The 16,569-nt window shown below is 37.7% G+C and overlaps 1 protein-coding gene across 1 annotated transcript in view; it reads left to right on the top strand.

Moving 5' to 3' along the window:
- The window catches only part of RSPO3 (R-spondin 3), a 73,915-nt gene that overhangs the window by 42,299 nt on the left and 15,047 nt on the right, over window positions 1-16,569 (top strand). The window contains exon 4 of the mRNA XM_060753305.2: window positions 347-541. Coding sequence (XP_060609288.1) covers window positions 347-541 — 195 coding nt within the window. The remainder of the gene's footprint in view (window positions 1-346; window positions 542-16,569) is intronic.

The following is a 16,569-nucleotide window of genomic DNA, read 5'->3' as shown; positions in this document are numbered from 1 at the left end:
CTCAGGGCGGCTTACAAAAGGTACAATTCGATACCTACACAATAATACAGATAACGTATAAAACAGCAATTAAAACAGTTATAGCAGTTAAAACAATCAATAAAACAATCAATATATAACAAACTTTTGTCTTCTATTGTTTTTTTTTCTAATTGTCTTTAAAGGCCTTCAAAGTTATGAGTCATCTTTTGATAACAAATTCCAAAATGTAGCCATAGAAGCTATATTAAAAATGATGCATTAAATTCATAATGCGCAGTGTGTGGAAAAAAGAATGTGCAATATAGCTTCTTTATATATATAAGGATATGCATCTAGACTGATTCTTGTCATATTTTTGTTACAGTGCATTGTAAAGTTCATGAGTGGAGTGCATGGAGCCCTTGCACAAGGAGAGGAAAAATATGTGGCTTCAGAAGAGGAAATGAAACAAGGGTCAGAGAAATCATTCAGCTTCCTTCTATAAGAGGCAAACTATGTCCGCATACAATCGAAACAAGAAAATGTGTTGTACAAAGAAAGAAATGCCCAAGAGAACCAGGTACTTAAGATTATTGTTGTTCCATAACTGATGAATACCAATTCCTTATAAAGACTTATTTCATCAGAATCTTTGTTGGGCCTTAATAGTAGCTTTGCTTTGATTAAAGAACAGCTTTAAAAGATCTACATGGCACGTTTGGAATTTTGACTCCTGCTTTTGCCTCTTTAAACAAAATATGTTTTGTGTTCTCCAGCAATCATAAGAGTTATATATTCTTTTTATGCTGCTTACCAAGACATGCAAGTAGGTTCATGAAATCGTTCTAGAGAATAGCTAAATATTTTGAACTTTACATTAATTGCATCCTTTACAAGTTACAAATAACTGAATATGATGTCTTGCAAACAATTCCATTTAGCCCAAGAAGAGAAATACAGCACTGCGCCATCTTCTGAGTCCCCTACACTGGTTCACACTCGAACAATGGAGGGTGTGGACACTGATCCCAAAAAAAGACAGAATGGAGCAATCATGACAGCCACACTGTAAACAAAAGCAATGGCAAGGCATGACAAGACATGATGATAATATGGTTAGGTTCCAGATATATCATGTTCTTTCATGAAGATTATGTGCTAATATCCCCACTAGCATAAACATGGAAGGGAAGTCTTCCATTACAGCAAATGTATGAGCACACCACAATATGAGCTGCCTTTGTCCAGTCAACATTGATCCATTGACAGTTTCCAAAGAGTCGTGAAGGCAGATATTTGAATCAGCCACACATGGATGTATCATACAAAGGGAAGGAAGGAGGACACACATTGCAATCCACAGAGAACAAATTCAAAGGACTCTTTTTATAGATGTTAATTTGGTAAACTTTTTGTACAAAAAGGTACTCTGCCTCAAACAGTCTGCCAACTTAATATCTGAAAAAAAGAAAACTGTTGATACCTTTCTGTATGTTTTATTTCCACCAAAGTTCTCCCTGTACTCTGAGTGTTCACAGTATGAGATCAGAGTAAGACACCCCTATGTTGCAGGTCCTGCCATCTGAGTTATAGCCTCTCTGATGCATGTTTCTGTGCAGAGATGGTCATGGTAGGAGTTACACAATTTCCTCTACTCTGTTGTGGTAATATAGACTAAACAAGAGAGCAGGAAGCATTGATTCCCACAGACTCCTCCCTGCTGAGTTATATGAATTAAGTGCCAGTTTCGTGGTCAGCATCAAGTTTGGCAACAAAAAGAAGTGAATTAAGTCTCCAAAGGGATATATAATTTGCTGTTCCTTTTCTGAACTGTGCATGAGTCCATCTCCTTTTTATGGCTTCAAAAGGGGAGCTGTGCTGACCATTACTTCAGCTCATTGCTGTGGACTGAGGTGTTTTCTGATGTTCTGGGCCTTCTGCCCTGTTGTCTGGCATGCATCCTCTTATTCTCTTCTGGAATATCTACATGGAAAATATATATAAGATGGCCAAATGATAACAGAGAACAATTGTTACACCTCTTCTGAATATCCAATATGGTCATTTGGCAAAACTATTTTTTTTTTTTGAAATCGTACTTCCAAGAAAATCTCCTATGCACTTTTACAAGGTATGGTCCATAAATCAGCTGTTTATAGCAAACTTTATCTTCTGTAGTTTCTTATTATAGCAATGTAAATGAATAGCTATTTTATTTTGCAAAAGAAGTAAATCATACCATGTCACAAACATTTTTTCATTCACATTTTTTCTTCTGTTAATACTTAATTATTTTCTTGGATATTGATGAGCGATAAAAATAATAATTTGAAAGGCCCTCTTTTACACATCTTTTCAGTACTTCTGCCTTCTTAATAAAGAGAAGGCTACAATTGGAATATTTTAATAACTAACAGAAGCAACATAGTTAGACATGTTTCCCTTGTTTTTACAATCTTGTAGCAATTTATTTTATTAATGCTTAATTTTGTACTCTCCATTGTTTTACTCTTCAAACCAATTAAGTTGTTTGTCAGATAGCATCTAGTACAACTAATAGGAGTACTAACAACACAGGATCCAAAAACAAATGTTAAAAGGCAATCATATTGCTTTTCCATAGCCAGTTAACAAACAATAAACAACACAAATAAAACAACAATGAAGGCCACATTAAAATATTAAAGTGAGCAAAAATTTTAAAAGCTGAAACAGTTCAACATGTCAAAATCCAATCTAATTTCCAACATTTTGGGGTTATGGTAGAGATAGGCTAATTGGAACATCCCATAAATTGTCCATCAGCTGGAGAAATACACTATATGTGTACATGGGGAAAGACCTTCTTAGGTGTTACATCTCATTTGAAGTAAAATTGATGTTGATATTAGTTTCATTCTATTGCCTCATTATGACTGGCCAAATTATTTTATGTGGATCTATAGGTTCAATTGTTTTGAAGTTTTAAAATTGTTTTTATTGATTGAATTTTTTCCCAATTTTAAATCAACTCAACTGATTTTCTTGTAAAATCCTCAGCCATCTCATGATTTTTGGTAGGACACAAATATTTAAATATATATGAATAAGAACTGCATAGATTACCTCAATTCCCCAGCAGTTCTGCTTCAGTATAGCAAGGTAAGCAGTAAAAATTACCGAGTTGCTCCAGTAGGTCCCTCCAGGGCTGTCAACCCATATGCCCTTACATGACATTTCCAGGCTTTGTGCTGTTGGTGGGATTTATGGAAGGCTCACTGCCCATGTTCAGGAGAAAAACGCTAGACCCAGCAGGACTGCTGCCAAGGTTTGTGTAATCTGAGGCAGCTTGAGCTGTGCCATTGACATTCAACTTCTTGCCTAACCTCAAACAGTGCAACAGTTCAAGTACACATATCCAGTTTTTCTCTGTGTATTCATCCCTCGGGGTTTTTGATGCATCAACACAGCATAAGTGCAGCACACATACCAGTATTCATGCTAACCATAGATCTTTGGTACTAATGCGGAATAGCTGGAGATGCGTGCCCAAACTTGAAATCCAGCTCACATATAAAAATCAATTACCATATATTTCTTCTCAAGTGTCTCCAACTCTGGGATTTGTTTCCCTACCTAGGAATCTAAAGAAACCTGAGACTTCAGCTAATACATTGAGACCTGGCAATCTGATTTGATCTGATCAAACATCTGCCTTCCTTCGGGGGTTAGATTTGCTTTGTTTCATTTATATCATGCATATGAATCTTCTGGGGTTTTTTGTTTTTTTGAAAAGAGGAAGGACATAATTCTGGCACCATCTAATTGTTTTCTTCAACCCTCCCACCCCATTAGTCCATGCATTCCTAATTGGTGTCCATGTAGGGCAGCCAATATATTTGTAGACTACATTTGATAACTGTTTAGTTGCCTCTTATACAGATTCCACTTGGATGTCATGATGGCTTTTGGTTAATTTTTGGTTAAATTCTATTTACCTAGAATTTTGAAAATTATTCATTGGCATTGTATAAGCTGTGTGTTTGGTTTTTTTTTTTTTTGCTGAAGACAATGTAACACAATTTAAATGGGTTTAAGTTATTAAATTATTATTTTCCTCTTACTGACACCAACTTATGCTCCCTCACAAATACATTGAAATGTAATGGGTTGAACAACAAGCAACTCATTTAGTTCTCTTCAAAAACCATTATTATATAATTTATCTGCTCAACTTCATTTGTTTGAGCAGAACCCCTTCTACACAGCCATATAACTTAGAATATCAAGACAGAAAATCCCCACAATGTCTGCTTTGAACTGGGTTATCCTGTTCACATTACCATATATTCCAGTTCAAAGCTGAAAATGTAGATTTTATTCAGCTGTGTGGAAGGGGTCTGAGTTAATATTCAATCAAATTACCCCAGTAGTCCCAATAGAAACATCAAAATTGGGTCTACTGAAGAAAGAGAAAGACAAACAGGTCTCAAGGTCTTGGCTAAAGTCGCAGGAAATTTCTGTTTCTCTAAATTTCCCCCTTTTTGGTTGTAACTGGATTTACTTCCAAGTAAATATGCATACAACTGCATTGCCTATGAAATAGATAAAACATGTGCTTCCTCTTTCCTTTCAAATATCTTGCACATTATCAAAGCCAATGTCATCCCATTGCAGTCCATTCTTTTTGTCTTTGAAGTGCTTACTGGTTATGATGACCCAACAATATGATGGATATATGAACTGAATTCATGAAGTTAATACACATTCTCAAATGTGCAGTTTTTTCTAGATAGCTTAAAGTATGTTATCTGGAAGCATGCTGTAATGTTTTACAGCTGTCTGATTTTTTGCCTATCAAGATTATTATGTCATACCTTCTTGCAGATTTGGATTTTTTTTGGTAGGTAATAAATGCCTTGCCTCTAGCATGAGGCATCATAATATTGAGGTAAATAGCTTTCACATTATTATAATCAAGGAAACAAGTTATATAACAACTCATGGAATTATTGAGGCTTACGTGAATGTTTGCTTGAAACTACTGTTGACATTTGCTCCATATTAAAGATGTCCACCAACGTCCACATTTGTGCTCCTTTTGTTTCTAGTTTCCTATCAGAGTCAATACTATCATGTTAAGTTGATTTACTACAGTGGTTGTGGTCGTGGTTATTATATTTCTAGCCTGTCTTTCCTGTATATGACTCAAAGTGGCTTAAAAACAAAAAGGTACATAGGTACGCATTCAGAAAATACAAATCAAATTATAACAAAATTAAAACCAGATTAAAACATAACGCACATACACACCAGCACAACAGTGAGCAAGATCTAGCATACTGTTAAGGAGAGACAATGTATCATTAAATGTCTTTCTAAACAGAAAAGTCTTTATCTGTTTGCACAGAGAGGTCAAAAAGGACACCAGTCTAAAGTCTCTGGGAAGGGAGTTTCAGAGCTTGGGGGTGGCCATTGAGAAGGCCCTCTAAATGTTCTAACTAAAATACAATCTAGAAGTTGGCCAGACAGAGAGATCTCAACTATGGACAGGTTCGTAAGGAAAAATGCAGTCATTCAAACAACCTTGACCTGAGCCTTAGAAGGTTTAGGATTACAATAGTAGACTTTACAATTCCCACAATTCCATAGTATTGAACCATGACGGTTAAAGTGGTGTCACAGTACATTAGTTCTACTGTGTAGATGCACCCTCCTTTAGTCTCAAAGCATGTTGCAATATCCCTTCAGTCACTGATATTTTAACAAGTACAGCTATGGCCAACAATTCCATTAGTCAGAGCAATGAAGGAGCATTAAGGGGTTGTTGCCCACTTTCTGCACTGAACTTCCCAGATGAGTGTTGTAGTACAACAGTTTAGCCTATCTGGCTAACCCTCCTCCAAACAGAACACCACCCCTCATTCAAGCAGATGTTAACTAAAGTCAGGTGAGAGCAAGGCCAAAAGTGAATGTTGGCCTTGAACTACTGTGCAAGATGTCAAAGCATAAGAGAGGTTACGTAGAACATTCAATTATCAATATTTGTATGATAGACTAATTTTTTCAATTAGGCCATAGGACATCAGTTTCAGTCCAAATAATGCTTTGCTGTAGCTCAGTATCTAGATAGGAGTGATGTTTCTAGATAGGAAGTTCATACTACTAACTAATATTGTGCATTTGTGCGGAATTGCTATCCATTTCTGAATGTTTCATTCGTATGGCCTCACTTTTGTTTTTGGGTGCCGCTTCCGAAAATGGGTGCCTATACAAATGGGAGTTTTTGGAAAAGGTCTGAAAAAACAAATATTTTCATGCCTGCCAGGGCTGCAGGCACTGGGAGGTATAGGCATTTCTATCTCTCTCTCCCCTCCCCCCTTAACTGTGTAAAGCAAAGTGGGGGAACCTTACTGTAACTCTATCGGCGTGTGTGGACACAGTGCATCTTCGGCACTTGGCACTCTGCTTCAGGACCTGCTCACCAGACACACTCTCCTTGGAAAAAGAGTGCATCTGGCGAGCAAGCAGGCCCTGAAGTGGTGGGAAAAGTGGGGAGAAGAGAGAAGTACCCATACCTCCCAGGGCCTGCAGCCCTGGCAGGCACGAAAATCTGATGACAGTTACCATTTCCACTTTTCATTCGTTTCACTGGTGTTCCCTTACCATAGGGGGGTGTACTGTTTTGTGCTTTCCGAATAAACAAAACAATCCGAAAACATGAATAAAATGGATGAAACAGTAACCGAGTCCATGTCTACTACTAACCCCTGAAAGGAATTGTGTGGCTAACCTGTCTTTTCCCCAATCATTATTTTTCTTGGTAAGGATACATGCAGAAAATGGAGTGTGAAAATATAAAAAGGATACCCGTGAAAACTAGTATTGTCTGTATTTCCAGTAAACCTCTTTGAACAAGGCAGTGTTGTTGTGAAATAAAGGCCTCACCTGGAATTACCCTTAGTGCAGGAAAACCCCAAGAGAGCAAAGACTAAAAAGTTAATACAGCTTGGGCTCCAAAGGCTCTTCCATCTACAGTGGGATGGTGGCAAGATTATAATTAGCAATGGAAAATAAGAATACTGAACTCTCAAATTAGAACTATGTGTATTGGGAAAAAGTGAAGTACTTTGCTTCAAGTTTTTCCCTATCCTCTTCTACATGAAAAAACGCATGTAGAGTTATTTGTAGTAAGCATTAAGGTGCCTGCAGCTGAAACATATTACATCAATGTGCTTCTCTAGTAATAATGTGTAAATGACACCAGTGTGGTTACATTTAATGCCTATTAGTTGTGGTTATTCTCCAGGCTGCTGAGGCATTGAAACTAACTGCCATATCTCATTGTTGACTATGTTGACATTATGCATATGCCTCTAGGTCATCTTAACTTGGATTCTTGCTTCCAGGCTACTACTGTAATTATGTGAAGAGTTTGGCTGTTTGTTTTTAATTTGTAGAGGGTTTTCTACCAAAAAAAATCCTTTCTCTTTTTGGTTTCTTTTCCTTGCAAGGAATTTTACTGAGGGAGCAGATCACAAGAGGGCACAGTGTGCTGTTATAGTTTGAGTATTGGATTTGAACCAGAAAGACATGGGTTCAAATCCCCCCCTTGGAAATCTACTGTGTGGACTTAGACAAGCTGCAATCTCTCAGGACCCATCTACATTGTCATATAAACTGTTTTCTGAATCCAGATTATCTACTTTGAATTGGATTATATGGTAGCGTACTCACATAATCCAGTTCAAAGCAGATAATCTGAATCCAGAAAGTGGATTATATGGCAGTGTAGATGGCGCCTCAGCTTTAGTGGAAGGAAATGGCAAACCTTCTCTGAACAAAACTTGTCAAGAAAATCCTATAATAGTTTTGCCTTAGCATCACTTAAAAGCACACAACAATAATCAGCAGAGCATTGTTCTGTTTCTTGTTGTCTACTGTTAAGAGATACAAACTGTGTGGTAGGCCCTCAATACAACTCTGGTGACCAAAATACAATTCCAAAGAAAGAAGCAATATTCACCACCTCTCTCTAAATTTCTCAGCGTAAAAAGCTGCCTAACTGTAACCCCATGTGCTTGAAAAATATGAAGGGAAGCCATGTAATGGCCCAAGAAGCAACAGGTGCACATGGGGTGGAAAAGTTGAATCCTTTCATAGTGGCCTTTAAAAATTCCACCCAACCAAAAGGTATTCAATGTATTGTCGAAGGCTTTCATGGCCGGAATCACTGGGTTGTTGTAGGTTTTTTCGGGCTATATGGCCATGCTCTAGAGGCATTCTCTCCTGACGTTTCACCTGTATCTATGGCAAGCATCCTCAGAGGTAGTATTCACATCAGAAGGGAAGATTTTGTTGGTGGTAACTGAGTTTAAGCACTTCGTTATCTACTGTAATAGACATTGTCTCTTTTGCACTGCTATTATTAGTGCTAAGTGGAAAGATAGTAGACATCACCAGTAGTCACTCCATGGTGATAAAAGGGTAAGTAGAATTCTGCCCACCAGTTCAAAATTATATATTGTAATTATTTGACCAATAACTATATTTTTAAAAATCATGTGTAAAATATACATGTACACTAAAGCGATGAGATGCCATTCCAAGCACCATACAGGGGTACTAATCCGATAGATACTCAGGTGCAAATACAAGTTGCGTCTCTGCCCCACCCAAGGAAATAACCACCTCCCTATTCTTTATGAGTGGGATTCCCCTACTCTCCCATTGCCACACAGGAACTGGTAGAAAACTATTTCATTGGTCAGAAAGTAGATCTTTCACCTGGAGCTGCCAGGAATTAAGCCCAGGACATATTTCATGCAAAGCACACACCATGGATGGTGTTCCAAATGAAAACGATAACCTGGCTGTTCCAATGTGCCTTCTCAGATTAGGAACCCCACCACTAAAGCCCAGAAGCACTTTAGTAGAGTTAAGATCACCCTCACCGCACACTGCACTTATATTTTAACCCCATATCCCTCCGACACTTCAGCACTTTTAATCCTGTACCCTATTCCAGGCCGGCTCAGTTTTTAATGATGTCCTGTTGTATTGCTGCTGTTGTTGTTTTCTGCTTTAACTGTTTTATTTGCTATGTATTGTACTGTTGTATTGTGTTGGGCTCCAGCCTGTTGTAAGCCACATTGAATCCCTTGGGAGATGCTAGCGGGGTACAAATAAAGTTATAATAATAATAATAATAATAATAATAATAATAAACCTCCTGTCTAATTCAGAGCACAAAACAAATGTAAATCAAGCAAACTTAACTTCTGAAAGTGAAATCATGTACAAGCAGGGAAAGTATCTGATATATAAGTGGTGAACTGGATTTGCAGTGTATTGCACCAGCTTCTGTGGTGTGAGCCAAAACCCTGCGGATCAGGAATGCTGGAGGTAAAGCAGAAGAAAATGTTAAATGGTCTAGCATTTCTGGAGCTCCTTCATATCACATTCTGCGCCAGTTGCATTGCTCCACATGGGGAAAAGTATATCTTTGCATGTGGTTTTCCAAGAGAGCTGATTGTAGTAGCACATTTTGATTTTGCACATTTTTCTTCTTCTAATTTCTTTTGTTTCTGCACTCTTTGTATAAGCTAAATGGTAACTGAGGGGTCACTTGGCATCTCTTACCTCTTCTAAGCTGCTGTTAAAAATATGCTAGAGGTAATGCAAGTAAACAGCTTTATTAACCAGGTTATAAAATCATTTGAAACACTTAAATATGCTGAATGTTCTTAGCGCTCTTCTAGAGAAAATATACAGAGGAAGGGGGAAAAGGGGTTTATATTAAAACTTGACTATATAATAGCCATACTTTATTTTTACACACTGCTAAAAAGCAAATTAATAAATTCACTCTTTTATGGACTTCGTTATACAGAGGTTTGATTTCACCATCAAGATTTGTTAAAATACAAGAGCCATATAGAAAAATGTAATGAGCTGCAGTACTGAGATTATTTTAAATACTTTAATAATTTTTTTGCATAATTACCACACCAGACTAATTGGCAGTGTATTACATTTGTTATTCTAAATAGATCTGATTGATATATGGAGATAAGGTCCAATTATCACATTGTAATGAATGCTGTACTTTTCAAACCATTTGCGAAACCATTTGTGAACTCACTTAAGTGGGTCAGTACAATTTTAATCCTGTTAGTGGAACTGCTTGTTTTCAGGTGGTTCAACTGATGTGGTGTAAAAGCAGCCCCCAATCAACAAAGGTAATGATTCACAGAAATAGCTTCCCACATCATTCAGGATTTTGATGCTCCTCCAATAATGTGAAAATTGGAGTTGCACAAACTAAGAAACCTCAGCTATGAAATCATCTGGTATTTGCCATCATAGAAAAAGATGAAGAAAAAGAAGAGCAGGATCATAGGACAATGCAAGAAAAAGTACATAGATTTTATAAGATATTTCTATCCTCATCTTTTTCACCTTCCAAGCCATTTTCTCATTCTGTACTGCTTTTCCCCCCTCAGAAATTGACACACGGATAGCTTCCATCTATAATAACCTCTTTTAGTAGTGAAATACTGGTCACACCTGTTTTGGCTAATGTACTGGGGCTAGGAGCACCAAAATCATCATATACCTTCTTGTTATGTGCCTTGAATCATCTCTGGCCTATGGCAACTCTAAGGCAAACAGAGAAAGTTTATCCTTGCCTTCTTCTAAGGATGAAATAATGTGACTTTCCCAAGATCACCCAGTAGGTTTCTATGGCTGGGTGGTCTTCTAGTGTCCTAATTCAACATTCAAACCGCTATTCCACACTGATTCACACCACATACCATGAGTAATGTTACTGGTATTTCTGGTAATAATAGAAAAATTGCATATTCACTATGGATAATGTTTCTATTGCCACCTGAAATACCAGAAATTTTGCTACTAAACATGGTGCATTGTTTCTGGATGACTGTTTATGGGGATATTTTTATAATGACCCTGGAGAATAGTTCCATACCAGAGATGCACTGGACTTCATCCAGTAAATAGTTTCTCTGGTCATTGCCAGAAGATTCCTTCTCCTCCCCTTTTCTTTTTTCAACTGGAAGCTTCAGAACTTGCTCCAGCATTCAGCATCCTTGGGCAGGTGTGTCTGTTGACAATGGCAGCTGGAAATAGCAAGGCATCACAGCATCTAATTGCTCATCGGTCATTTCCAGGAGTAATACTGATAGCACTTGCTGTTCTTCCATTTTGTTGTCTTCCTTGCCAATCTGCTCACACTCAAGCAAACAATTAATTAAGAAATGTGGCAACATCTTATAGATTAACTTTACTGGGTTTTTTAATTGACCACAAAGTCATGCTGGAGCATTTAGAAATTCCTAGGAGGGTGTAGGAAAATCAAGATTTGCTTTGTGGAATTTCTTTTGTTGTTTTCAAGCCAAGGATGGTTGAATCCATCAATGTAGAATCTGTGGATATGGAGGGCCAACTGTATACAGTATGATTATATGGACAAAATGTAACTTTTAAAATGCAATAATTAAAACTTCAGGAGTCTTATCAAACCAGAATTATATGTAATCCATTTTAGAACAAAGATTTACAGGAAGAAAAAAATAGCTTTTGTGAAGATTTAACAGCATCCTGACTGTGCCAGACAACTTGGACTTTAATCTAATGTCATATAGATTTGTGTAGACTTGAGTCAATTGAAGCAAAACAAACCAGGCATTTAAACTAACAATGTCTACTCCAGCAGTCCTCCCCATGCATTGAAGTCTCTTTACCTGGCACTTTTCCCAGATTGTTATTTACAAGGAATTCACACTGCTACAAGAAGAGATACAAGCAACCTGCTTTCTCACAGCTTGCCAGATGACTGCAATTTACCTGTAAAATACTGACACACAGTGGAGGGAAAGAGAATTGGACTGACATATGGAGATAGGCTGGCATATACAAGGACTATATACAAGCTACTCTAGATCATTTTAGTTCTTTAATGTAAAAAGCTGTGCCCTTAACACAGTTGGAATTGTGACGCACAAAGCTAACACTGTTTTCTTTGCCACCATTACATGCTTTATATCTGCTGTTCTTTTCTAGTTAAGAGAAGATGTGAAAAGGTGGCAAATACACTTAAATCCAAATTCTTAATATTTGAGCAATGCATACAGTCTCTGTATTTTTCCAATCTGATTTTAAATGAACACAATATGCATTTCATGCTCACTTAAGTCATAAAACTATTATGACTTGAATAAAATGGAATTTGGTTCTACTGCCCTATTACTAAATATCTCTTAAAGCATGGGGTTACAAAGTGGAGTCCACAACATGCGAGTGTGGGGAAGAGCAAACCACAGACCACCTATTACAATGCAGTCTAAGCCCTGCCACATGTACAATGGAGGACCTTCTTACAGCAACACTAGAAGCACTCCAAGTGGCCAACTACTAGTCAACAGACTTTTAGTATAATGCCAAGTTTTTTAAACTTTGTGTGTTTTTTTAAAAAAAATACTTTAAAACTGTACCCTCAGTTTGCTTCTGATATGATAAATAAATATTAAATATATTCTTTGGACATTAATCCTAAATCATTCTAAGTCAAAAAAGCAAAACAAAACGACCCACATCTAGATTAATGCAGATCAGGGATTCTAAAAATGCATCAGCAGAGCAAGTCAAATACTTTATTTCAGGCAGCCGAGCAGCCAATTAATGCTATAATTTTAATTGAAGCACTTTTTTTGTTGTGTCAGGAGCAACTTGAGAAACTGCAAGTCGCTTCTGATGTGAGAGAATTGGCCGTCTGCAAGGACGTTGCCCAGGATGATTTGATGTTTTTATCATCCTTTGTGGGAGGCTTCTCTCATGTCCCCGCATGAGGAGCTGGAGTTGATAGAGGGAGCTCATCTGCCTCTCCCTGGATTTGAACCTGCGACCTGTTGGTCTTCAGTCCTGCAGGCACAGGGGTTTAACCCACTGTGCCACCGGGGGCTCCAATTGAAGGACTGAGTCTGGTGTTATCAAACAACTATCATCAGTATGTTTCTCTCAGTTTTGTCCTTTAACCATAAGCATCAAGAGAGAATCAAAGAGTTGGGCAAGGAACTGTGATGGTTTTGTCATAATTCCTTCCTTCCAGGGGAAAAGAATTAGCAAGAAGTGGGTGATTGTTTACCCCTAAGCATGTGCAGAATGCTTTTCTGTCAGCAATTTGGCACACAGCACAAAAATTGTCAGTGTGTGGTCTCTCTGCTTATGTAGTGAGAGATGAAAAGAATGCTGTACCAAAAGTAAAAAGTCTGGGAAGCAGAAATGAGAAATTTGAAGGCAATGGAAAAAAGAGCAAGAACAATGCCATTAAGGGAGAGAATAACCCAAGTCTACTCACCAAGACTCATCTAAGTATGCACAGGACCAGGATGTAACAGGAGCAAAAACATAATGTAGGAGGACAAGAAACACGCAGAGGAAGGCTGAAGAGAAGAAAATGAAAGCATGTGGAGGGCAGAATGCAATGAAGGAAAGCAAAGGAGGGGGATAATAGACTCAAGGGAAGAGACATTTTCAGGAATAAAGGGAAAAAATAAGGTATTTGATGGTAGCAGGAGAACTCATGTAAAGACTTGAATATGAAGAAAAAGTATATGGGACCTGCCTACCTGCGTGACCACATCTCTGTCTACGAACCCACGTGTTCCCTTCGTTCATCCGGAGAGGCCCTGCTCGCGATCCCACCTGTGTCGCAGGCGCGTTTGGTGGGGACGAGGGACAGGGCCTTTTCTGTGGTTGCCCCCTGACTTTGGAACACCCTCCCCAAAGACATCAGACTAACACCTACGTTGGCAGTCTTTAGGAAGAGCTTGTAGACCTGGCTATTCCAATGTGCCTTTCTGGAATAGGAAAACTCCAGCATTATGTCCCAGAACCACTTTATTAGAATTTTAAGATTCTCTGCACATTGCACTTGCCCTGAAATCCAACATACCACCTGTCACACCCAGCACTTTTTAACTCTGTACCCATTACTTGGCCCGGCCCTGGTTTTTATTGTGTTACGGTGTAATGTTTTGTTGTTATTGCTTTGTTTTTGATTTTGCTTTGAGTTGTTTTGTTATGCTGTTGTTGTGTTGAGGCCTTGGCATTTGTAAGCCACATCGAGTCCTTCGGGAGATGCTAGCGGGGTACAAATAAATAATAATAATAATAATAATAATAATAATAATAATAATAATAATAATAATATAGAAACATTACAATATACTTCATAGTGAGTAGAATAGTTGCTTTAGGAAGAGGTGAGTTTTAACAGCTGCTTCTCCATTTTTTCTACCAACAGTCAGACTTCTCCAGAAGGGAACCACCCCACCATTTTTTAAAAAGAGGTGTTGAATTTTGTATCTTGCCACCAGCATTACAGCTCCCAGGCCTTCTCTCTTCCTGGTCTTCTGGAAGACTGGTTCATGCAAAGTTCAGTTGAATCTTAATGAGCCCAGCATTTGCTCCCCAAAAATGTTTTGCAGCAGCTCAGAGTATGAGTAGTGGAGACAGAGGTCCTGTTTCCCAACAAAACACTCACCCAACCAACTCTCTAGTCAGTGGGGATGGAGAGAATCCATTAACAAATATTCCAGTGAACACTTTGTCCAAGTTTTTGTCTCCCCTCCCCATTTCTTCTGCTACTATTTTTCCTGATGAGTTTTGAAGTGCTTGGAAACTCATCACATTTATGTATTACATTTTACGTTTTTAGTAGTCACAACAGATTTTTGCTGCCATGGCTCAGTTCTATGGAATCCTGGGACTTCTAGTTTTACAAGGTCTTTAGCCTTCTGTGTCAAAGAGTACTGATGTCTCACCAAACTACAACTCCCAGGATTCCTTAGAATTGAGCCATGACAGTTAAAGTGGTATCAAACTGTATTCATTCAATAGTATAGTTTTACCATACGTTTGATTTTCCCCTTCAGGAAATGAGCAAGTTTTTGTGGGTGCCAACTGGGAAGTTTCTTCTTGCATCACACTTTGGAGGCTATCCTACTAGCTGAAGGGACAAGTGTCTACCCTAAGATCTAGTATCTATGGTGCCAATGGGTATGCATGCTTTGGATCTGAAATGTCAGTCATTAAAATTTGGAAACAAAATTAATGGGGGAGAAAGGAAGGACAGCAAGGAAGAGAAGAATGAATAATTTATAAGCACCTCTAAAAAATGGCCAGAGTATGCAAAACTTTATGGAATGTCAGCCACAGCGATGTTTTTATAAGTAATTATGGCAAAACTTAGTACTGTTTAATTATTTTTCCATGGAATATTTCCATGTATAGCCACACAGTTATAGCAGTGTCAACCACAGAGCAAAGTAGTATTTACTTTCTATTGTACTATTAGCCAGCATTTTTATGGGTTGATTTCATAAGGGTACTGAATCACTGGAATCTCCTTTCTGCAGACAAAATATCACCTTAACCAAAGTTTTTATAGAGAGAAGTACTGCAAGGCATAGTCAGTTCCACTTATTAGGAAGTGGTTTAGAAAATATCCAAGTCAAAGCACATAGTTTTAAAAAAAAACTGTTTCAGCAATGTATCAGCATCTGGTCCAAAAAGGATGGTTAAATCATCATCTTGTCTAGACTCCTGCATAATACAAACCATATTTGTCAAGCAAAGTGGCACTCCTTCAAGCCAACCTGAACCATGACTTTAAAAAAGGAATCAAGTTAAATTTTAGTTTGGCTTTTTCTTCATGGGTTTCCTAATGCAAAACTAGTATGAAATCAATCTTTTATTTCATCTAAAGTAAACAATGCCTGCCGTAGGCTCTGCTTCTATAAGGATGCCAAGAGTTGTTTTTCATACTGAGTGAAATACATTTTAAATAAAGTTATTGTTCAGAAATTATAGTTAACATTTTGTGAGGCAGGGGAGAGGAGAAAGAAAATATCCATTATCCGTGATATAACATATAATAATATTTATGTGCTTGTGATGATGGCAATAAACAGACAACCTATAGAGAAATCCACACATTTCTATGAAAAAAAATATTTCTCTGAAATGTTAGGATATCGAAGTTCTTTTCTCCACATAAAACAATAGGAATAATAATAATTACAGTTCTAATGGTGGCACTTCAATTGGGTACAACAGAAGTTTGTCTCAAGACAATCTGATACATAAGCAGTCCTGGCTCAGCTTATCTGTCCGAATGTATCTTCCTTGATGAAACACCACGGAGTTTAAGATCATCTGGGGAGGCCCTGCTCTCGGTGTAATGAGTCCACTAATTTGTAAAGAGTTTGTAAAGGAGCCACCACTTTTAAGGGTTTATTAATTTGATAGCATAGCTAATAACTAGTGGTATCGACTTGGTCTTTCTTTAATGTGTAGCATGACTTAACTTGGAAAGGAATTGTAACAGAGACCAGGCTTTAGAAAAAAACGGTAACAAGTTTATTGAAATGTAGAAGGAGCGTGATGGTTTCAATGTTTCTTACTCTTAGAGGTACATATCTTCAAAGGTTACATTTATAACATTCCTTAAACAACTCTGGAAAGGACTCTTCCTTCCACTAAACAGTTTTCAAACTTATTTTTTCTTTAAACTGTGTTTCTTTCCTTAACATTTTACTTCAG

The sequence above is a fragment of the Anolis sagrei genome, chromosome 1 (genome assembly GCF_037176765.1).
Source record: "Anolis sagrei isolate rAnoSag1 chromosome 1, rAnoSag1.mat, whole genome shotgun sequence".
NCBI lineage: Eukaryota > Metazoa > Chordata > Lepidosauria > Squamata > Dactyloidae > Anolis > Anolis sagrei.
The sequence above is the reverse complement of the archived record's forward strand: the minus strand, read 5'-3'. Positions and strand labels throughout refer to the sequence as shown.